This window comes from Leptinotarsa decemlineata, unplaced genomic scaffold (assembly GCF_025532065.1).
Source record: "Leptinotarsa decemlineata unplaced genomic scaffold, Ldec_3_MD MMD2_tig00002082_RagTag_RagTag, whole genome shotgun sequence".
Lineage (NCBI taxonomy): Eukaryota > Metazoa > Arthropoda > Insecta > Coleoptera > Chrysomelidae > Leptinotarsa > Leptinotarsa decemlineata.
In genome coordinates, this window is record NW_027412573.1 from 3,496,789 (window position 1) to 3,520,761 (window position 23,973).

A 23,973-nucleotide genomic window follows, 5' to 3' on the forward strand; every position below is an offset into this window, starting at 1 on the left:
TACATTAAAAACTGAAATTTTCAGGTATATTTTCAACAACGACCAAGAAATTACAGCGTCATAAGGTCAATTGCTTGTATAAATGTCAAATGTGATTAATATATACACTATGAATAAATAGGTTTTTTCTAACATTTTAGAATGTAATAGAATTGATCAGATCAAATTGATCAAAAACAAAAAGCAGGACATACCTCTAAAAAATAAATCACAGTTAAAACTTAAAACCGACTATTCACTTAACTATATCTCTTCAAAAAGTCGGCGTGGAACTCTCTGAACTTCTCCAACATAACCTTCAATTTTTCAGTTTGCGGCAGGATTGTAGTGCGGAAATGGTGGGTGCCTGGTTGCTGGCCAAAACCTGATCCTGGAACGATGCAGATCCCCGTTGATTCCAGCAATTCGAAAGCGTAAAACGCATCGGGGGCTTGTCCCTTCTTTTTGGCGGCCTCTATTGCTTTGGGGGGTAAGCGAATTTGAGGGAACGCGTACATAGCGCCTTGGACGGGATTGCAACTGTATCCTTCGATCGAGTTGAACGTGTCTGCTACCATTTTCGCTCTTTCCTGTAATTATAACAATGATAATAATGAGCGTTCTCGTTTCATATACTGTTCTTACAAAAAGTTTTGATATTTCACAAGCAAGTCTGGTTTGCACACTTGTTTTGGAGAGAATAGATGAAATAAAGCAGTATATTTCAATAGACACAGCACTCAAAATAAACTGATCAATGATAATAATAAACATTCAGTTATTCCCAACAGACTTTTATGTTTTGTGAGTAATTCTACTGATTCATCTTTCTTATTTCTATATTTCAATTTTGGGAGACTTAGAGATGTAAAAAGAGTGGTTGTAACAGTCCTATAATAAAATTATAAATATAATAAGTCTTCCAGGGTTGCCAACTGGATGAAGTATGAAGTCGCTACACATGAAGCAAAATTCCGCTACACTGCTTCATCTGACGCATGCACTCTACCCAAAATTGAATACCACCAGTTTGTGTACCGTTCAGATACACAAAACTGGAACTGTCAGGAATCAGGATTATGCTCACTTTCAACCGTGCAACTCAGTAAATGGTACTTAAACTGAACCAAATATTCCTTAGCTTGAAATACTGATTTTGGAATTGAATTTATTGTAGAAGAGCATTACAATTTTACTATGAATAGGTACATATGAGATCAAAGGTCGTATATATATACGACGTTACGACGAGACTTTTGGTCTTTTAGTTTCAAAATATTGGAGTCTACAAAAAAAAATCAAATATCTTCTTCTTCTCTAAATCATGTCCTCAGCTACTAAGACTATAACGTATTGCCTGTGCATTCAATTGTTAGCTTCGAGTGCCTATTCTTCTTCCTTTTTTTTCAATTCGTAGAAAATTGCACTTCTTTCTGTTCAAATCCGCTACGCCGCTATTGTCGAGTAAATTTCGCTACGGTAGCGGAATTCCGCTACGGTTGACAACACTGCAACTTCCTTCTTTATCCCGACATTGCCAACTATCTATTTTGTACTTGGGGAGTTTTTAGTGTTACATCCAACAACAACCACAATCAATTTATATGGGGAATATATTCGAGTAAAATTCATACACTCAGCTCAGAAGTCAGCCACGCTGACTGTGAATAATATATGTTATTCACTATAAAAAACTACTGTAGTAACGAAATGTGTCGTTATATTTTTGAAAATGAAGTTTGTGAAGATCAAACCATTAGGTGTAGTTTGTGAAATGTATGGTTTATCTAATCTAACTTCATATTGCAGATAGTACTCTAATAATTTTGAGGTTTCAAAAAATATAACTTCAGCTGTTTCTCTGCAATTCCTGCAGAGAAACAAGCGGATGTGTCATGTTGTCTTAATCTATTTACATCACCCAATTAGGTACTTTTTTCAGAAGGCGATTGTGGATGAAAATTTTGAAACGTCACCATGTATATAATTGAAACCTTTTCTTTCTCCTTCTTTTCTCATAAAGAAATAAAGGTATTGTTGGATAGTCAAAATAGTTGTATTCAATATGTTCATGACTTTATTATGTGATTCCACATACTTATGGAATCACCCATGCATTGAAAAACTGTTTCCTATATGTACTTCTTGTATTTGAAATATTTTAATGAAATGAAATTGAAGTTGAAAATCTTCAAAAAATATTTGGAAAATGTATTAAAAGATTTCACACCTAAAATTTCGTCGAGACATTTTTTAAGAAAAAATCTTCCATCTGTTGTTGTCTGACAGTTCGTGGTTCGGAAACTGACAGATGACAGTTTTCATAGCTCTGAAAGATGACTTCGTGATCGTGTCCATGGTCACATGGCTCAGATAGCACTTTTCCCGCCAAAAGGGCCGCCATTTTGAGTCAGAAACACCTTAATACTGTCGTAAACGTTCTATGAATTTAAAGACATTCCTCCAGTCATCTTGCACACATTATATTTCAACCAAGAATTCACAAATTCAACTGACCTTCAACGATCCAAGAACGGCATTCTTTTCCTTCATGAACTGCTCGTAACTGGGTTCTCCTTTCCTCGGCGGGTTGACGACGCAATCCAATGTAGCTTGCCCGAAGACGGTGGAACACAGCATGGCGGTGATAGCTTTCAAGTACTGCTTTTTTACGTCGGGGTCCATGTTGAGGACTTCAGCGTAGCCTCCTCGAAGACCGCACTCGCCCATGTATCCTTTCGAAGCCGTCATGAAACTGGCCAGCTCCATTTTGTTATAGGGTTCGCCCATGTCATGCATAACCTGTGCAATGACATTTTAAGGTTGCCAATGAGTTTGAAGGAAGCGTAAAATATAATTTTTGTCGCATGACAATTTTGTGCCTGTTTATATATTTTTTGTCCCACCAAAGCAAGTTGAAATGATTGAAAAAAGTTTACAAGAACTTGTACAAGTCAAAGACAACTTTTTGGGGGACAGTTCAAAATGATTCTTGGATGATGTAGAAACAAACACAACGATACACACAAATAGTACTCACCCTTTTGAAAGAATGGAATTTCGAGCCTTCTGCATAGATATTATCTTGGTACACCTCATCGGCAAAAATGAATAACCTTTCCTTATATGCAAACTTAACAATTTCTTCGATATTTTCTTTTGTCAGAACTTGCCCTGTAGGATTACCTGGATTGATTATGACAATCGCTCTAGGTGCGGATACCTTTTTGGCTTCGGTGATAGCTCGCTAGAATGTAAGGCATAGCATTAGTATCTAAAATGATCGAATGCGCGGAGTATGGCAACTTTAGGATCCAGTAATGACTATGAAAACTTGTTTTGAACACTTACTTGATATAAAAATAGTACCGTCTACCTGTTACGTTTACCAGTACACAGGCTGATTTATAGTTTAAGTAACGCAACCGTACCGCTAACGCCCACCGTACCGTAAAAACATAAAGGTTCAGATTAACATGCTGTCATTTATAAATGCAACTCCGCAAACGTAACAACGTATCCGTAACGTAAGAGATGGTCATGTTTCATCTCTTGCGGAAGTATTCCTTACGGACAACCAATCAGAGCACGAAATTTCTGTTTTCAACAATTGACAGTCATGTATCAGATGTTAGTTTTCGATTTTGTGGTTAGTTTGTTTATTATTTAAAATATTTTACGATTTTTGCTGTCGAGGATATTGTATTATTATAAACATGGGTAGATTTTAAAAATGTATGAAATATATCTTTTTTTCTAAATTAATATTTCTAGAAGTAGATTATGATTTGTTAATAACATTGGTTCAGTCCTTCCCACACCTCTATGATAAATCCAATAGAAATTTTAAAAATAATTTGATTAGGGGCAATATCTTACTGAAGGGTAATCTCTAGTTTTTCCTCTGGGGTAATTCTGTCAGAAATTGTTCGTTTCCGGATTTTTGGAACAATTTGTGCGAATAAACGTTCAAAAAGTGGAACACTCATTCTTGTATGTTTAAAAAATTGTTCTGGATCATTTTTCATTGGCAAAAATGTTGTTGTGTAGAATCCGCGAATTCTTCTGTCTACATTTAAAGGTTTTGTTTTAAATTTCCTAAATTTCCTTTTTTTTAAATCAGCGCACTTGCCAATAATAATAAATAGGTGGATAAAAAAAGATAATTATTGACAAACATTTTGAAACTTTCAAAACAAATCTCTCTGTATTTGACACACAACAGGATTTGACAGAGTGAATGCGCATGCGGATGCTACTGTTGCGTTATGTTGCGTTACTTAAACTATAAATCCAGCTTACGAATTATAATGTTTACTGTCGATGGTGAATAAAATAAATGATTATTTTTTATATATCTAGCCTTTAAGTTTCGGAAAGTAATTCCTTTCCATTCTCGAAACATTGGTATTGCTGGAAAATGCCTCGATTGGAAACCCTATATATTATATAAAATTACTTTCCAAATTATTGTTTGCGATGTTAAGAAAACCAAGTATATAAACAAAGTTTCAATCACTGATTTCGTTTAAAGACAAAAATTTACAAACACAAGTTACTGATTAATTAGATTATATAAAATTTTTAGGTTTTCATGCAGAGTGGAATACTACGCCCCGTTAAAACACAGAGGAGGAGGATACGGAGGTTAGTTTTTCGTTTTATGCGGAAGAGAGGTACCGTTACAACCCAACTGCATATACAATATACAAGCATCCTGACGTAGAAGCTGGATACATATCGAAAGACAAAACCCAATAATCAATCTGGAGAAGAAGAATTAGCGGCATGGGACTGAAGCGTCTCGCGCCAGCTGGTACCCTGGTTCCCGTAGCCAAAAGAGGAAAATATGTTCAACGGGTTATCTATCTACAGTGTAAATTGATTATTCTATTTATAGTCTAAATAAATAAATGTATCAAATATAGGATAAGAAAATAGCTTTTGTCTTATACATATCACGATCGTAGTAGAAATCCTAGAGAAGCTATTTTCAATATGAATTTATGCCGAATAAATAGGTCATTCAACTCGGAAATTTCGACTTCAAACACGGAATAAATGTGAATGGAGCCTTGCCTTGCCTTTTTATTCAACTAGGTGAGAAAACTTTTGTATAGCAAAACACGAGTTTCGGTTTTATAAACTGTCTAGTAAAAATCTCACAATAAAGTGTTACTTTAAAATACATTAGTATTTAACATATAATAATATTTGTGACTATTGTAGATGTGAATGAAAAACTTTTTGGCCTATTATATTGTAGTAACAACACAAAGAATAGTGAATTGCCATTTCACAGATTTCCAAGTGGTGAAATTTTCAAGTTTTACAATTAGTCACAGTAATTGTACGTCTTCTTTTTTTATAATTTATACAACGTCAATCATGGAACGTCTGGTACTCATAGAAACATATACAATCATTTCTGAGTAAATATGGTAAATGTATAAATCAATGCATTGAAATACTCATCGTTCTGTCCCCTGTCTTTCAATAAACAAGTGTATATGTTCCAACCAAAACAAAGACAAAAGCCCATTCTATATATTTCATGTATTCTATTTATATAATAATAATCTTACCTCCAATTCGGGAATCGTCAATCCCCAATTTTTCGATTCGTCCAAGTAATATCCTATTTGATGCATGTTGAATTCCGCCAAAGTAGCAGAATATAATGGATATTGAGGAATGGGAATCATAATCCCGGGTTTTTTGCCGTTTATTGGACATATCAGCAATTTCAGGACATTCTTAATGGCATCGCTAGCACCTAAAAATAGTTATTATGTAGATATGCGTTGACATTTCATTGTTCAGAAATTTGAAATAAAAACTTCAATGAATACAGTTGATTTTTTTATCATGTTCCCATGTAGAAATTCATAATTATAACTGAAATCGCATTTAGATATCAAACCACGGTACTGCACGATTATTAGTATCTAAATGGTCTTCAAGTATCAAAGGTGATTTTATGCAGCATCAATTTTAATCTTCATTGCCATTGTAACTTTAACTACGAAATTTTCAATAAGACATAACAGATACTTTATGCAGACCTACTTTTTCCCAATGTACGCGCACTCATAATTTTCAATCATTAAAAACAAAGTCAAAGTAACCTTTTAGTAATTTACACTTCCGGTAAGAATAGTTGTTTTCCCAAAATGAAAATTGAAGTAATTGTCACAAAACAACTATATGTTCCGTGATTTTGATGCATAAATTGCCCTACTGAAAACCAAAAGTTCAGTAAAATTGTTAATAATAACTTTTGGATGAATACTATTGGGTATTAATTAATTTTTGTAATTTTAGTCAAGTCAGATTTAAGTCATCTCCTAAAGATACTAACTGGGTTAGCGAAACGCTAGTCGAGGGGCAGCATTTTTGTTCTTGTGTGGAAAAAATATTTTCAATAGATTCATATCACATCAGAAGTTCCAAATTCCACTCATCAAGATCTAATGATATTCCACGATTTTAAAGGATACTATTCCAATCTTTTTTCGTAAATGTAGAGAAATTATGATGTGATAATTCGGAGATAATTCCAAAAACAAGGTTATTTCATTGTACTAAACAATAAACAAATGGTTGATGGAGAAACCACTAGCGTGGATGATAGAAGATGTCAGAACGGAAATTTATATTTACGGACAAAGATGCGAATAACCTCAAATGGAATTCAATTTATATGACTTTCTATTATTATAGTCAATAAAAAACTCTTTAGTTTGACTGGGTTGAATCTGGTCCAATCGGACCAAAGCCAATAAAATATTTCAGATATAAGAATCTTATCCAATTAGACAACCTTATTTTTGAATATAACTAGTTTTTTTAACACCAAATCGTTATTTTTAACACCTCATGTTAAAAATAAAGATTTGGTGTTGGGAAAAAACTCCAGTAATATTCATTACTACACCAAAGGTTCCAAACAGTGCATCATAAACCTTATTTTTCAAAATTAATTTAATCTACAGCAATTTAACTCCATCCCGAAGAACTGGGTTCAAATTTTCTGTCGAACCTATAGATAACACATAGTCGGTAATGAATTAACTTGAACCATTGTTGCTTCGCTCTGACGATTACTATTTTTTAATATATTTTTAAAATGCATTGTGTATATTCAACTTACAGATGTTGTACTTCACAGAAGGTACTTGGTACGTGGTTTGAAAAACAAATAATTGAACATTCGAAATCTACAGGTAGTCCTAGTTCTCAAGAAGATATTGTAAAAGAAATATAGTGCGCTGAAAACATTTTTGGTGTCAGGTACGGGATTTGAATTCATTGATTAATTTGGAATGAAAATCTGCTTGCGTATATCCGTATACATGAATCAAATAGAACCTTGACACAACGGTATCTCACCTCCTCCAATAACGATGTTCTCCCAACTCGCGGGAATTCCGTCTCTTCTTTCTATATACTCCGCGCAATGCCTTCTGATCACCTCGATTCCGGGAGAATCGGTATAGGAACCGACGGAACCTCCTCTGCAACCTGCAAGGATCGTCCTCGCCCTCTGTTTTGCGTCTTCGGGGAAATGGGGATCGTCCAGGAGCTTGGGGTAGCCGACCAACGCCAGGACCTGCCTGATGAAAGTAATGGGCTTCTGACCCATCGCGTGACAGTCACCGATGTTGGCTTTGATGACTTCGGTGAAGGGTTTCTTCACGCCCTGCAAAACAAAAATTGGATACTAAATGATAATCTTTGATCTATTTATACAGTGTCACCATTAAAGTGCGCACCATATGGGAAACTTTTTTTTCGAAAAGTTTCAACGAAGTTCAACTTCGGCACTTGTTTGTGCTTTAAATTTAACCTGAAATGATGCGGCTAACTGCGACCCACTGACGTTCAGTGTTTGTCAAATTCAACTTTTTTTTTATTATTGAAAAAGTGCATTTCTAGATCGAATTCAACAAAAAGTTACTTGAAAAAGTTGTGTCTACGGCAATTTTATATCCATATGCCAAATTTTATGCAACTTGGATAAAGTTAACGTTTTGCTTATTTTTGACAGATATCCCCTTTATTTTAAAAAACAAGTTCGGTTAATTGTCATCAATTCATGTATACATAACAAACTCATCATGGAATTTAACTTTTCTGATAAATTTTTACTTATACGGACATTTTTAGAGAGAAATTAAAAATGTGCTATAAAAATTTTAACATGACTGGTGCAAAGTTTCAATCGCTTGGCTATTTTCTTAAACAAACGTCAGTACCTTCAATTTTGAAAAAGCAGACACAACTCAAAAACTGCAATGAGTATTAATAAAATTACTATAAAATTACTAGAGTTGAAATTACATTAAAATTTCAATATTCAGTATTTGCAAATTATTCATAAACACTAACTAGGTCGGTAAGGATGCTTAATCACGTTGAATAAAATTTTTAAGTAGATCTTGACAAACAAAATGCATGCTATGGTAGTGTCAAGTTGTTGATTTACTTGTCAAATTTTTAACAGTTATTGTTGCAATATTGTTGTCTCTTCAGGAAAGAATAAGAAATAGTTTTAATATGTGGTGAGAATACACCATACCGGCAAGTAGCTAACAATTTTAATGAACGGCATCCAGGAAAAAATGTTAAACATACTACTGTGTCAATGATAATGTCGAAATTCAGAGAAACAGGATCCGTAGCAAATCAATTTAAGAAAAAGCACACTCCAAGTAAATATAATGAGGAGGCCCAACTTAACATTTGTTTAAAAGATATTGAACACGGGCAAACGAGCTTAACAGATATTATAAAAATTACCGATTACAAGAAAGTGTTAGAAAAATTTTATTAAAGAATAAATTTTGGCCTTACAAGCCAAAATTTATTAACACATTAAAAAAACGAGATTTTGATGTCCGTTTGGGGTTTTCATTCTGGTTTCAAAGAGAGAGAGAGGAGAAAATGTAAAGTTTCCATATAAAATTTTAGGGACAGATGAGGCAACGTTCTCTTCAAATAGAACGGTAAGTTCTCAAAATTGCCGATGGTGGGCCCAAGAAAATCCCTATTTCAAAGTTGAATGTGGTGATCAGTATTCCTTTAAAACTAATGTATGGTGTGAGATACTTAACGACCAAATAATTGGGCCATTTTTTTAAATAATGAAGTTAGTGAAGTTTTAGATAATATGCCTTTAAATATTAAATACGACCTATGGTATCAGCTTGATGGCGCACCAATACATCACACGGTTGCTGTAAAACAGTACCTCCAACAAATGTTCAGAGGCATAGTTATTGGACGTAACTGGGAACATTATTGGTCACCTAGCTCACCCGACTTGACGCCTTTAGACTTTTTCTTGTGGGGTTACCTGAAACAAAAAGTGTACCGAAGTAGACCATTTACTGACATACAACATCTGGAAAATACCATTCGCGAGTGCTGTGCAAATATAAATCCCCGATTTATTGAAAATGCAGTTACAGATGTCAGTAGAAGGACCATAATTTATATTGAACGTGGAGGACGATATACTGAAATGTAGGCTATAAGTGTTTGACAACCTCATTTAGATCAATAAGTAATTTTTTGTACTCATTTGTATTTTCTATGATATTATTGTTATTTAAAATTTATAATAATAATTATAGTTCTATCGAAATTATTTGCATTTTTTTTAGTTGCCTCTGCTTTTTCGAAATCAAAGGTTTGTTTAAGAAAATAGCCAAGTGATTGAAACTTTGCACCAGTCATGTTAAAATTTTCATAGCAAATTTTTAATTTTTCTCTAAAAATGTCCGTATAAGTAAAAATGTATCAGAAAAGCTAAACTTCATGATGAGTTTGTTATGTATACATGAATTGATGACAATTAACCGAACTTGTTTTTTAAAATAAAGGGGATATCTGTCGAAAATAAGCAAAACGTTTACTTTATCCTAGTTGCATAAAATTTGGCATATGGATATAAAATTGCTGTAGACACAACTTTTTCAAGTAACTTTTTGTTAAATTCGATCTAAAAAAGCACTTTTTCAATTTTTTTCAAAAAAAAAAAGTTGAATTTGACAAACACTGAACGTCAGTGCGCACTTTAATGGTGACACTGAGTAAGTTCACGGGAAACTCGAGGAATGTAAGAGTTGTAGAGAAGGTTATATGGAGGCAAAGTTGCGTGGAACCCGTTATATGATGTTGAAGCTCAACGAAAACTTCGATTTCTTTTACTTGAAACTGGTTTAATTGAATAGATTTCCTATATTTTTTCAACAACCTGAATAGGTAAAAAGATGCCAAAGAAAGTATCTGAAAGGGTCACCTTGGACCACTTAATCCAAATTTGGACCTGTATTTTTTTTAGATCTACAATTTTCTAAGACAAATTTGAGATCATCAAAATTTTAAGATGTTTCGATAATGGTATTCGATGCTATGGCTTGTCGAATCATTATTGTGTATGGCTCTCCAGCTTCCTAAAAGAATGTTCCCGGCAAGTGGCCGTCGATGGATATCTGTCTGTCTGTTTAAATCTGTTCTTCCGTTAACCAGCTGTCGCACCCCTACGAACGACAACCCTCAGAAGTCAAAGCTTGTGCGAGCTAAGGACTAATGAGGTCTTACCTTTTAACGTGTGATTCCTAACACGAATACTTTTACCGTCGACGCTGCTTTTCCCCAGAGAAACATAGCGCCATCAATCCTCTTTTTATTGTATATAAACGACTTATTGTACTTATTTACGCAACACATCTTCAGTACATTCCAGGACATTCCTCATTAAGATATGCAACCTCTCGGCAGCATGAGGATCTAGAAGTAGTTTCGAATTGGGGTGGAAGAAACCAGGTTCAATTCAATGCAACGAAATGTAATGTCAGGACAGAAAATTCCGCTTTGCTTCAATAATTTTGTTAGGGGTTTGGACACCAATATGTCTTGGCACACAATAATGTCACTGGAATTGCAAAGGCAGCTTCTCAAAGTTTGGAACACTGTTACCAACCAGAAAACTGTACATACCTAAGCAACTTTTGATGCTTTATAAAGCTCAGATATGACCTTCTTTGGAGTATTGTTCTCATATATGGAGCTTCGCCCCTAAGCATACCCTGAAGCTGCTGGATTGGAGAAAGGAACATCACTAGCAACCTTGATAGTCTGGAACATCGAAGAAAGGTTGCAGACTTGTCTCTCTTTCATACATACTTTCATGAGAGGTCTTCAACTGACTTAGCACATTTGATTCCACCAAGAGCGGTACATATCAGAAATACGCGACGGATTGTGGCTGCTCCTCTTTTTGAGGTTCCACTCAGTACACCTCTGATACATAGACGAATTTGTGGTAATAATTGGTTGACCAATCGGTGAGCCGTGGTCAAATGGAACTTGTGGTACTAAACGCTACTAGTCTGCTACTGCGGTAGACATCCTCAGTAGTATATGCATGACTGTAAGGACGAATCAGTCGTTGCCGAGACTTCGATATACTATACCTTCATCCTCGTAGTCAACTCATTTGCTATTTGCAATGTCTACCAAAGTAATAGACGACACTACAATTTTATGACATGATCAAAATCCCTCTGAACTTGAAACAGTAATAATTCATGATATTAGCAATATAAAAAGATGGTGTGACGCAAATCTTCTCAGTTTCAATATCTCTAAAACGAACGTGCTTTGCTTCAAATGTTCCATCAGCAATTTACAAATTGACAACATCTTTGTTGAGAATAAACCATCAACCAAATTTCTGGGACTATCCATTGACACTGATTTGAAATTTAAAGACCTTATCAAGAGTCTCAAATCAAAGTTATCCTCAGGGTCTTATGCTGTGAGGCTGGCATCTTATGAGTTGGGATTTTCCTCTGCCAAAGTAACATTTCACTCTCTCATAGAATCTCATCTACGATATGGAATTCCTTTCTGGGGTGCTTGGACTCTGACAACACTGCAATCAATTTTAGTTATACAGAAAAGAGCTGTACGTTTTCTGTGTAAAGCAAAACCACAAGATTCTTGCAGACCACTCTTTAAGGAAAAGAAAATCCTCACTGTAATATCTATTTTAATTATTGAAACTATATGTCCATAGCAAAACATCAAAATCGATTTTCAATTAACACAAACGCCACTCGACAAAGAAACGACTTTAATTTGCCCATTCCAAAATATTCCCTCATTAAAGACTCTTTCATTTATAATGGGTTGAAAATATCAATTACCTACCATCAAATCTGAAATTTGCATGCAATAACGTGAATTTGTTTCACGAATTATTTTAACAAAGCTTTGTCAACAAGATGTTAATCTTCAGATAATAAAGCATATTTTGACATTGACTTTGAACCTACCAGCCCGGATTGTGTTCTTTCTAATCGAGAATCCGGTAATGAAAGTCTATGTTTTCGAAACACTTTCACGAAACAAGAGATATTTGGAGTTGTGTCTTTGAGTTCCAGATACCAGGAATATTGGGCTCTATTGTTTTAAACATCTCTGACGGAATATTGTATACTCTGACTGATGATGTTTCTCCGAAATGAAAGATCTAAAATGTATTATAGTCGCTACACTGAAATTGATGAAAAAACTTCGTCGTCCGTATTGAAAAAAATGGTAGAATCAACTAAACGTCGATAGAAATAACAAACAGAATCGACAAGCTTGTTTTTTGCCAATATCTAACAAACGACAATTGGTAGTTGCGATCTAAATTCTACCAACCTCGTAAGTCACCTTTTCGATATAATAGTGGGGTCAGCTAAAAAAATTTCTGTATAGATTTAATGTTGCCCTCTAAAAATAATATTTTATATACGCCACTGATTTATGAAAATGGCTTTGAAAGCCAACAACAAATTTCTTCATTAAATTTGCTGTTCGTGTTTCACACGAACTTTTGATAGAAAAACTTACATTCTATGGCATTAGAGGCACGCCGTTGAACCTGTTCAAGTCTTACTTAGAAGGTAGGCAACAGTTTGTCCATCTTAACAACAGTTCTGATTCAGAACTGAAAATCATAAAACATGGAGTACCGCAAGGTTCTGTTCTTGGACCCCTGTTGTTTATCATTTACATTAATGACCTATGTTTTCACATGAGGGCGAAATGTCAAATTGTCCTATTTGCGGATGATACCTCTCTCATCAGTTCAAACAGCAACATTTCACGTCTTCTTGATGATGCTGAAACCTTGATGACTAAAGCGGAAGCTTGGTTCTCTGCCAATAACCTTCAACTGAATAAAGGGAAGACACAAAACCTCATAATTTCCTGTAATAATCAGATCACGTTAGGTAAGCATTGTAAATTGCTTGGGGTTGTTCAAGATGATCGTTTGAACTGGACTCCTCATCTAGATATATTGAGTAAGAGACTGTCCAGTCTCTTATTTTTGCTTAGACAGCTCAGGTACTGCCTCAATTCGAGCATGTTAAAAACTGTTTATTTTGGATTATTTCATTCTGTGATCAGCTATGGTGCGATTCTGTGGGGTAATGCTGTTGATTCCTCAAAAATATTCAGGTTACAAAAACGCGCAATAAGACTATTAGCTGGGGCTAGGTATAGAGACCACTGTCAACCACTGTTCAAATCAATGAGGATTCTACCACTCACTTGTGTGTGTATATACCAAAATTTACTAGAAATCCATTCAGAAAGGCAGAATATACAAAAAGTTTCTGGCCTGCATCATTACACTACCCGGGCTGCTACAGCTGATGATTCAGTATTGCCACGTTACAGGTTGTCCAAATCTGAGAAAAATTCATTAGATTTTAAACTACATAATAAATTGCCCTGCGAATTTAGATCCATGAACGAGAAATTGTTCAAAATAATTGTAAAAAATGATCTTCTCGAACATTGTTTTTATTCTAGAGACGAGTTTATTCAGACAAAAATTCAATTTTGACGTGTATTACCCAATTTATGTGATTGTGATATATTTTATATTGTATACCTGAAGGCTTTTAGATAATGTTATTATATATTCATTCAATATGATATATTAATTGTGATTGACTTGCTATAAACCATATCATGTATGAGTTACATAGTTAAATAAATATCTATCTATCTATCTATCTATCAGAAGAGGTATTGGTAATTATCAAGGCTGTGGTGTTATCAACAGATTTTTACAGTTTTGTATTGAAATGACGTCCTAAAGTCCAGAAGAGGAGTACAAGGAAATTTTTTTAAGAGCGCATTAAAAAGAATTTATATATTTGCATAAGTCTATCCTTGCCATATTGCTTTTTTTTCAAAAAAATCGTAGCAGCCCACATAGATTTTAAAATTACAATAAACGGCGAGATAGAAATCAGTGTCAACATATTGAACATATTCTCTCGCGATAGTCAAATGAAATTGAAACCCTCTCACGAGCTAACAACAAAATACACTTCTGATAATAATTTTCCTGATAACGAGCTTCAAAGTCTATCATAATATTAATGGAATGTGGTGTGACGTTAAAATAAGAAGAATAAATAACTCAAATCACTGTGTTAAATTCCCCACCACAAGGAATATCTGATGAAAGTCCATTCGATAACTTTTTTCATTCGTCTTGTTTTCAACAATGTTCTGATGCTTTACTTTTTATGGTAGCAGAGCGGACGTTATAAAAGTGCAAGAGTTTTCTAAACTCTGAAGGGAAGGCTAAAATTTTCAGGTTAGGTCACATTTCAGTTATCGCTGTGTCTGCGCTTCCGGTGCCGGAACATATGGCGCTGGAAGGCTCGTGAATGTGTATCCCCAGTCGGGCCTTCACTAGAACCATCGGCTCATTGATGGCAAAGGCATCTTTTTCATTGCACATGATGTATTCTACCGCAGCAGAAAGAAGTGTTCATTTTATACTGGGCTGTGATGGTTTGGCCCGGTTGCAAGAAGTTATATTGAATCACACCACCGCTAACCACCATACAGTAACCATGGTATTCGTTGGTGGGTTTTCGCCTTTGGAAGTGCCTGGTTGGCCCATCTGTATCCAACCACTGTCCTGAACGTCTACTGTTGTCGTAGATTATTTGTAAAGGCGTGTCCTTTTTTCAACCAGAAATAAGTGCATGAATTGGGCACCGTTCATGGAAATATTTTTTAGTTACTACACATAAGGTTAAGATATTAGGTATTGCAGGCACCAACTATTACTGTCGATATTGTTCAAGACTTGTAGAGGGTACACTTATCGTACACAAAGCCCTCAGATCTACGAGCACAGAAACAAAGTTACGCTCTTTAGGACGTAGTCGGTGTCATAATTGGTCATGAGCCATAATATCTTTATGATTTATATTATAGTTGAAGCCGTTTCACACTTGGCAACAAATCGAGTCAGAGTCTTCTGACGTCACTTAATTTAGACATAACTTTAAAATCGTTGTCTTTGGAATTTTTTGCATACGGGATGATCAAATATAAACCTATTGCATTTTTTTACTCAAGGCTAACTTTCACTACAAATTCAAATATTATTAATATATATATATATATATATATATATATATATATATATATATATGCGATGAAACTACCCCATTGGTGCTGAAAGAAGCTTCATCACTAAACATTATGTAGTTTAAAAAATTTCTTGTATTCAGGTACTCGCCTTGTGCCCACAAACAAAATTCCATACGTTTCACTTCATCACCTGCCGTTAAAGAGTGAAGAAATTTAGGTTTAAATGCTCTCAGTTTGTTTTGTTTAAGACATCGTCGAATAGTCTCTCTCGGTAAGTTTAAATCCAAACTGACGACTCGTAAACTTCTGTTTGGGTGGTTTCTAAAATAATCTAAAACAGCACCTTCGTTTAAATTTCTTCTTCGGTGATTATTTTTTAAAATATGTTTGCTGACTGCACCGGTTTCTTTAAATGTTTTGTTAATTTTACTGACGGTGCTTCTGTCAGTGGGAAGTCGATTTGGATGTCTGTGATTAAATATCCTAGCTGCTTCTCTTTCACTATGATAATTGTCCCCAGAAATTCTCACAATTTCAATTCTTTCTTCTAATGATAATTGCAAAGCCATTATTAAATGCACGTAACTAACAACTATTATTTTATTTATGATTAACTGTCAAAATCACAGCCGACTGTTGATTTATTATAAAACCTTTACATAATGAGTTCAGCTTCCTCAAATTATTGATATCTCCTCTAAAAGATTGTTTTAGCTGAGTTATGAAGAATTTACAGGGAACAATTTTTGTCCTGCTCTCTGTTTTATTATTGAATAAATGATTCCCATGCTTTAAATCAATTTGATTTTAGCGGCTATGCGGAAGAATGCACTAACTACTGCATAACTTGAAAATGAATTTTTAATTTTCTGTTATTCTAGAATACACTTCTCGTAACCTACACTCAAATGAATGATTTTAAGGGAATATTATCCACAAATCCAGTGGCGTAGTCAGATTTTTATTACAAAACGCTTGCACCACAAATCTCTCACATTACCAAATTTTCAGGAGTTATAACTGTAGAACGCATTGAGCTGTTGACTTCGGATTTTCACTGTACAAATTCACTGGTGTTCTACTTGGTGATGCCAGTGTTGTCAGATCTCAAATATGTCTATAATCTGAATAAAAATTACAAACAAATACTTTGTTTCCAAAATTGAAGTTGTTGTAACTTCGTTGTTAACAAATATTTTTTAATGAAAATTTGACAGTTTTGATTTATAACGACTACGAATCCAGTGGTGTAGTCAAATTTGAAAACAAAAATTGCCTAATAAACTTTTGCCGTTTTTGACAAACAAAAAAAACCATAGAGTGCCTTGTCAAGATACAGTTTTTCATACTTAATATTTCAATAAAAAGAAATTGAGATTGATTGAAAAATGCACATTCTACAGGGGTGGTTCCATTTTAAATGGGTCACACTGTATATAGAGAATTTATCAAATATTTATTCTTTGTTCATTGTTCACTACAAATTTAAATATTGATAATATATTTCAATATATCAAATATTTATTCTTTGTTCATTTTAAGCACCAACCATAATCTGATATAATCAACTTTATCGCATGAATCATAAGATAAAAAATAGGTGATTGTATTTATAATTGAATCAATTAATTTGTGACAGTATAATCTACGTTTTTGAAGTAGGTCGTTGGAGATTTTCTGCAGGGAGAGTCACATTAATAGTTAAATGGGTTGGGTTAATCAAAACTTTTTTGCTCAAAAAACTTACAAATGAGTTACCTTGACACTTTAAATAATCATCATTCGGAGGAATAGTCCAGTCATCACCCGAAGACGATTGAGGATACTAATAATCGAAACGTCGTGAAGTAATTGGTTTAAAATCTTTTTAAATTTCATTTCATTTTCAATTGTTCAATTTTTAATATTTTGTTAATTATTATTTTATTGTAATTTCGTTGTAATTGCTCGAAATAATTGTCATTTTGAGCTACTCATTTTAATTTTTAATTTTATATGTTCTTTAAGAGATTTCAAATCATATTAGACAATGGAAGTCCGAACTAATAAAATTCACGATGAAACATTGTCAATCACTTTCAAACAAACGTATAATTGGGTGTTTCGCATTAAAAGGAATACTTGCATATTCTTGAATCCAAGCAATGTGACAAATTCACTTAGCCAGTTCTTTGTGGTATGGGAAGGGACAAATCCCAGAAAGGATCAAAGGTTACTGATGAGTGTGTGTGTGTGTACTTCATAGTGGATTTTAATTGACCAACGAAATAGTCTACAATCTTGTAGTTGTTCATATTCAAATATCTCTTCCAGGACTCTTGTGCTTTTCCGTTATCGCTCAATTTTTCGTCATTCTCAGTTAAGATCGGTTCAGGTTTCTCTGTAATTTTTTTGAGGTCCTCATGTAAACCTTCTAAAAGATATCGAAGGAATTCGTGGGCGTCTTGATGGGCAGAACCCATGTATCGAGGGGCAAATCTTTGAATCTGATTTTTGAAGTAGACTGTGTTGATTACTGTATTAATAACAATAATACTAGTATTATTGTTAAAAAGCGACGGAAACTTGATATACAAACAATGTGGCACAATGGACCCACGCTTTTATCACAATAACACTAGTATTTTTCGTTCGTTTTTGTTTTAAGCTTATTTTAAATAAATTTTTAACTTTCAAGTTCGATGTTTTTAAAAGCGTGTTTTTTAGTTTTTTAAACTATATTTATCTTAATTTTTTAATTCCGTATGCTATGAAAGCGTGTTTTTTATTCTTTTTAAACTTTATTTATTTTATCTAAACTTTGTGGTCAATCAGCCGTATATTGTTTAGAAAAATTACCATTGATATTTTCCGATTCCGGAGAGGGAGTCTGAAAATCAGCTAACAAGCCCAAGGCAGCATACGCGTAAAGGAGGGTCACAAATAAGGCAGCAAGGGCATGTGTTAATAAGAAAAAAAATTTTTTCAAATTAAGAAATATGTACATGTAGAGTGAGTCCGAATTATAACAAGAAAGGTACGTACAGCGTCATCTGCCCGCGAATAGATGAAGCAATAATGTCAATATATCAAGGAAGTTACATACAGCGCCATCTCGCCAGCGGGCAGATGGCCTTGCAATAATGTCGATAATTCTGTCAAATATATATATACATACATACATACAGGTGAAGCTAATAAAAGCGTGTTAAAAAAAACACATTGAAATGAAAAACCGAACCGTTTAGAATTTTTTGAATACTTCAGATTTATCTCTGAGGTTACTTTATTAACGCACTGTATATTATTCATTATTTTTGAGTGAGGCATCTACTCTACATTATTGTTTACAGGATATTCAATTAACAATATAAAATTTTCGTTACGTCACATTCAAAAACATGTCCATTAGAACAATTTTAGCTTCAATTAAAACCATCGCTTGAATAATAATTTGCCTGTAATTTCATGAATTTATATTGAAAATGGTATGTTAATTGGATGATATATATATATATATATATATATATATATATATATATATATATATATATATATATATATATATATATATATATATACCAACCTATCAGAAGGCACACGTTTACTGAGGAAATAATAAACATGGTAATTTGACAACTATAAATCCATTGAAGAGGGATTTACGAGGTCTGTTGAAAAATATGGTGAATGTGGTTGAAATGTTGAAACAACGGCAAATTTTCTGTTTGGACGAGACTTGGTATGACACTCACGACACAGTTACGAAAGGGTGGACTGATGGTTCGAGAATGTGTACGCCAAATATGCCTGCAAACAAATGATCGCGACTAATCATCGTGCATTGCGGAGGAAGTAAAGGATGGGTTCCGAATTCCTTGAAATTATGTGGAAAAAAACTTGAGGACTGTAATGTTGACCATCATTAAAACATGGAAGCTAATTATTTTGAGGCCCCAAATTTGGATAAGAATAGTGTAATAGTTCTTGATAACACTTCCTATCATTCGCGACAGTTTTCAAAGTACCGAATAAAAATTCGAGGAAAGATGAAATACAAAGTTTTTTAATGGATAACAATTTGTATTCTGAAGATAACAATACCAAAAACCAACTGCTTGAAGTTTCACAGATAAAAACATTTTAAAAAGTGTATGCCCTTGAGAGTATTGCTGAAAAGTATGGACACACCATACTGAGACTTTTCCCCTATTTTTCTATTTTCAATCCCATCGAGTCGACTTGGGAAAAATTGAAACAAAGCATCGGGCGTAAAAATAATTTTCCAAAATTTGATAAGACGGTAATATATATATATATATATATATATATATATATATATATATATATATATATATATATATATATATATATATATATATATATATATGTGTGTATATATATTTTCGGAAATTTTGGAGATGCAGCGTGTGGCAGCGAAGTTCGTTCCAAAATTGCCGAATTTTAACAATAAAAAAAACTTTCACATGAGCATCGCTCAGGAATTGTTGAATGACGTCAATGGCGATCCAGACTTGCTTAACATGGTCATAACGGTCATAACTGGTGACTAATCATGGGTATATGGTTATGAAATCGAGACAAAAGTCCAATCGTGCCAATAGGAGAACCCAGAAGAGGCAAGATCAAAAAAAGGACGCCAAGTTCGATCAATTGTCAAGGTTTTGCTCACTAATTTCCTCGCATGGTCGAATACAATACGAAGAAAACGTTCGGTATTTTGGAAAAACAATTCATGGCTTTTGCATCACGATAATGCACCTGATCACTTGTCATTGCTTATTCATAATTTTTTGTCCAAAATCTACATCGTAATCTTGCCTCAGCCATCGTATTCACCAGATTTGCCTCCAGCGACTTTTTTCTATTCTCAAGATTGAAGAGACCCATGAAAGGACGGCGATTAGCGACGATTGAGGGGATAAAAACCGACTCTCTAAGAGACCTCAAGGACATACCTGAAAGTGAATATTGAAATTGCTTAGAGGGTTAGAAAATCGCTGGAGAAGTGTATCATATCTGAGAAAGACTATTTTGAAAAGACAACATAGAAATTGATGAATAAATAAATATTTTTGAGAAAAATTCAAATTAACGTTGTTTTTTTAACATACAACGTACACTACGAAAATAGGTAGCAAAAAAGTCACTTATATTTTCGCTGCTTATATAGAGTCTTTCATTTAGGGCTTCCTATCTTCAAAATAAAGTGTTGTGAGGTATCATCGAAATTTTTTATCAGTTTGAAAGACCTATTGATCATGTGTGGAATATAACAACATTCAAATTACGCCTCGGCTTCGCATCGGTGGAGCGCATCCGAAACGTCCAATTTTCCATACAGTGTTGTAGTTTGTCCAGAGTTTCAAACTCTTTAAAATAGATGAGTAAGGCTAGAGAAACAACAGTGAAACCAATAATTAAAATATATTTATAACGTTTAACATTACATTAATGAATTTTACAAAATAATGCTCTAAGTTACAGCACTAATCTCCTATTTCCACTAGCGGCTGGCGTGCGAACTAGACTTACTGTGACAGTCCAGTCGACATTCGGCCAGCTATACAAACACCGCCTTACACTAACCGAGCGGCCGAGCTCAAACGTATAGTTTGATAATTTATGATTTAAACAAAAGGACAAACCAACAATGGTATGATAATTTAATGTTTGTAAACAAAAATAATGATAACTTTTCTTTCTTTCACCTGCTCCATGCTCAATTTATTTTTTAGTATATCTTAAAATTTCGGGGGGATCCGGAACCCAAGGACTTCGCTACGCCACTGGTTATGTTGGCTTTGAGGACCGCTGTGGTGTGTGGCTTGTTTGCATACACCACAAAAAAAGTCTAACGAGCTCATTATAATTTTCTTTTCTGAATTTGTAAATGTAAGAATTTGTTTCACTGAGAAAATTTATTTTAATGTAGCTGATGTGAAACTCGATTGGAGATTGATAAGAATCAGAGCATTACGTTGGTTTTAGTAACATTGGTTAAAAGAAATCCTCCTTCAAGATGCTGTGCAAATAAAGTCATTTATTTTATGTGGACATTAAAAAAATATGCACCGAAAAATTGAAGGGAAGTCTTTTTCGAAATATTTTATTTTCATTAAGATTGATAGCTCAAAACTAAAACACAGAATGTAACTTGGTTAGTTTCAATAACGATTTCCTCAATCTATATTATCTTTCCTTGAAAAGCGATGTAAAATGCCGTCTGTGTGAATACGTTCTTTTGTGTGTTAAATTCACGGAAACGTAAACTTAGACATGGTCTTTCACCTGCTCTAAAGAGATATGCACACACGAATAGTACAAAGTTCGACGAAAATACAAACAAATATGGAGACAGAAATAGGTAATGGTTGCAGTTTATATTATTTCAGGGATTGTTGCGATTTGGAAAAAATGACCTTGTAGTAGAAAATCTGGTTGGTTAGAATATCTATATAAAAATTGTGATACAGCCACCCAGTATTCCTAATCGAAAAATGTTATTGATCGGCAAACAAAAATTAATATCGTTTCATAATACCTATCAGTTTGTCGAAAGATGCTATAAATAAAACATCTCATAATCACATGATCGATTTTTCATAACCCAGACAGCAAGAACAAATTTAGGCTCACATCAGCGGGGCACTACGGTGAAAGAACAGACAAAGCAATAACCCACCTGCTCTAACTCCTTCTCGATTTCTCCGGCTCTGATGACCAGCGGCCCTCTGACCGCATATTCCATCACTTTCACACATGGATTCAGATTTTCCGCGGTCAACGTAGGCTGGTAAGTTGCCATCGCGCGACGAGCTTGTTTTTCCAGCGCCCAACTCGATCGAAAACCAACAGCTGACTTCTGCCTGTGAAACGACGTACTAGATTGGCGCAACCTGATTCCATTGTATATTTGGAGAGGCGATAATAATCGAGATGTTGACATATTGGTTTAGGGATATGAGCGGATAGTCACTTGTTTGAGGAAAGTCGACGACCTTGTAAATTGAGTACGATTTTGTGTCACAGTTGATTCGAAAGTAGCTGGACCGGATTCAGGCACAGATTGCAGTCAACTACCGATTTAGATTTCTCGGTAAATATCTCGGGACCGTACGGTTGTAAAATTAGGGTTCATTAGGTTGTCGGAAGCCGAGTTATATCTGGTTTATGAGCTGCAGTGTCAGCAGTTCATCGCGATAAAATTATCGAAAAAAATAACTATCGTGATGTAACCAATCACCAGCTACTGATGTTCAGAATCTACTGATCGCTATACGCCGTAAATATTATTTCGTAATAGTTTGAAGGAGGTGGATATGCACTTTTGACTTTTGTATTTACCGATTTGGAGTCGGTTCAAAACTATTTTAATCCTTTCATTAAAACCTCGATCAATACCTAAATAAGGGTTACGTAATGCCTACATGTTAACCTATATTATTTTTCATTGATCAAGTCGAACAGCTCAAATTTAAATTTGACGATAACAAAAGGTTCAAAAACCTATGTTATCGATTTTTGAATTAGTCACTAACTGCTAGTTTGAAGTATCTAAGAAGACATATGTTAGCATTTTTTAAGAATGTATCGAAAATACCCTAAACCTTTCCACGCGCAAGCGTAGTAGTAAATTGAACATTTGCCCATTGTTTCGGAAGAGATGGTAACACTGAAATTGAATGCAAACGGCGTCATCACTGACTCATTTAAAGAAAGACGACACGTGAATGACACGAGAAAAGAAATCTTTTATATAGCTTTTAGTGTGTTCGTTTGTTATAGGACAGATGGTGCTCATCTGAGATATAAAAACTTAAAATGAATTTAGTAACATTATACAATGGTAGGAATAATACAGTATTGAAGAAAATTAAAAGATTTTATCTGTTCTTACCAATGATTATTTGATGCTAAGTGATCTATAAAAAAATGTATTCAGAAAAAATTCTGAACAAAACTTTATGAATGAAAATTATTTTTATTCAGTTAGTACCCTTTCCCAGCCTTATTATTTTCAGTCTCTTATTTCGGTTGAAGAAGAACGTACTTCAACAGTAGGGAACATGCCTACCTATGTTTCATCAACATTAACCCTAATAAATATGTGAAAACCGTTTGGAGCTACAAATAAAAATTTAACTTATTCATTACAAAAAAATCGAGAATGCCCAATTTCAAAAACCTGGCAAATCGTACCCTTGGTGGAGAGATGGATCTTTACTTCCCTCAGTTCCAGTTTTTTATATTTGTCTTAATTTAGGTGTTTGATGCTTCTCAAGGATTTTTATTAATATTATTGTTGATCAAGAGGTAGAAATTTGAAGTAATGCTTCTATTATTATTGATACATTATCATTATCGAAGTCGATTGTACTAATATTGACCCCCCTTTTCCAATTTGTACTCCTCTTATCATAAATGTTCCCCAATGTTTAACAACACTAATCGTCGGTTCTCTTTGAAAATTTTATCAACTTGCGTAGACGCAGCAGTCTCTAACCACAGAATAAAATTGCA

The 23,973-nt window shown here is 34.2% G+C and overlaps 1 protein-coding gene across 1 annotated transcript; it reads right to left on the bottom strand.

Moving 5' to 3' along the window:
- LOC111505508 (alanine aminotransferase 1) lies at nt 1-22,729 on the bottom strand. Its single transcript, XM_074176841.1, has 6 exons — nt 22,136-22,729; nt 7,372-7,681; nt 5,565-5,755; nt 3,020-3,226; nt 2,497-2,781; nt 1-569 (listed from the first exon to the last, which is right to left on the bottom strand). The coding sequence occupies exons 1-6, from the start codon at nt 22,397-22,399 to the stop codon at nt 240-242; spliced, it is 1,587 nt and encodes a 528-aa protein (XP_074032942.1). The 5' UTR covers nt 22,400-22,729; the 3' UTR covers nt 1-239.
- Nucleotides 22,730-23,973: the final 1,244 nt, after the last annotated feature.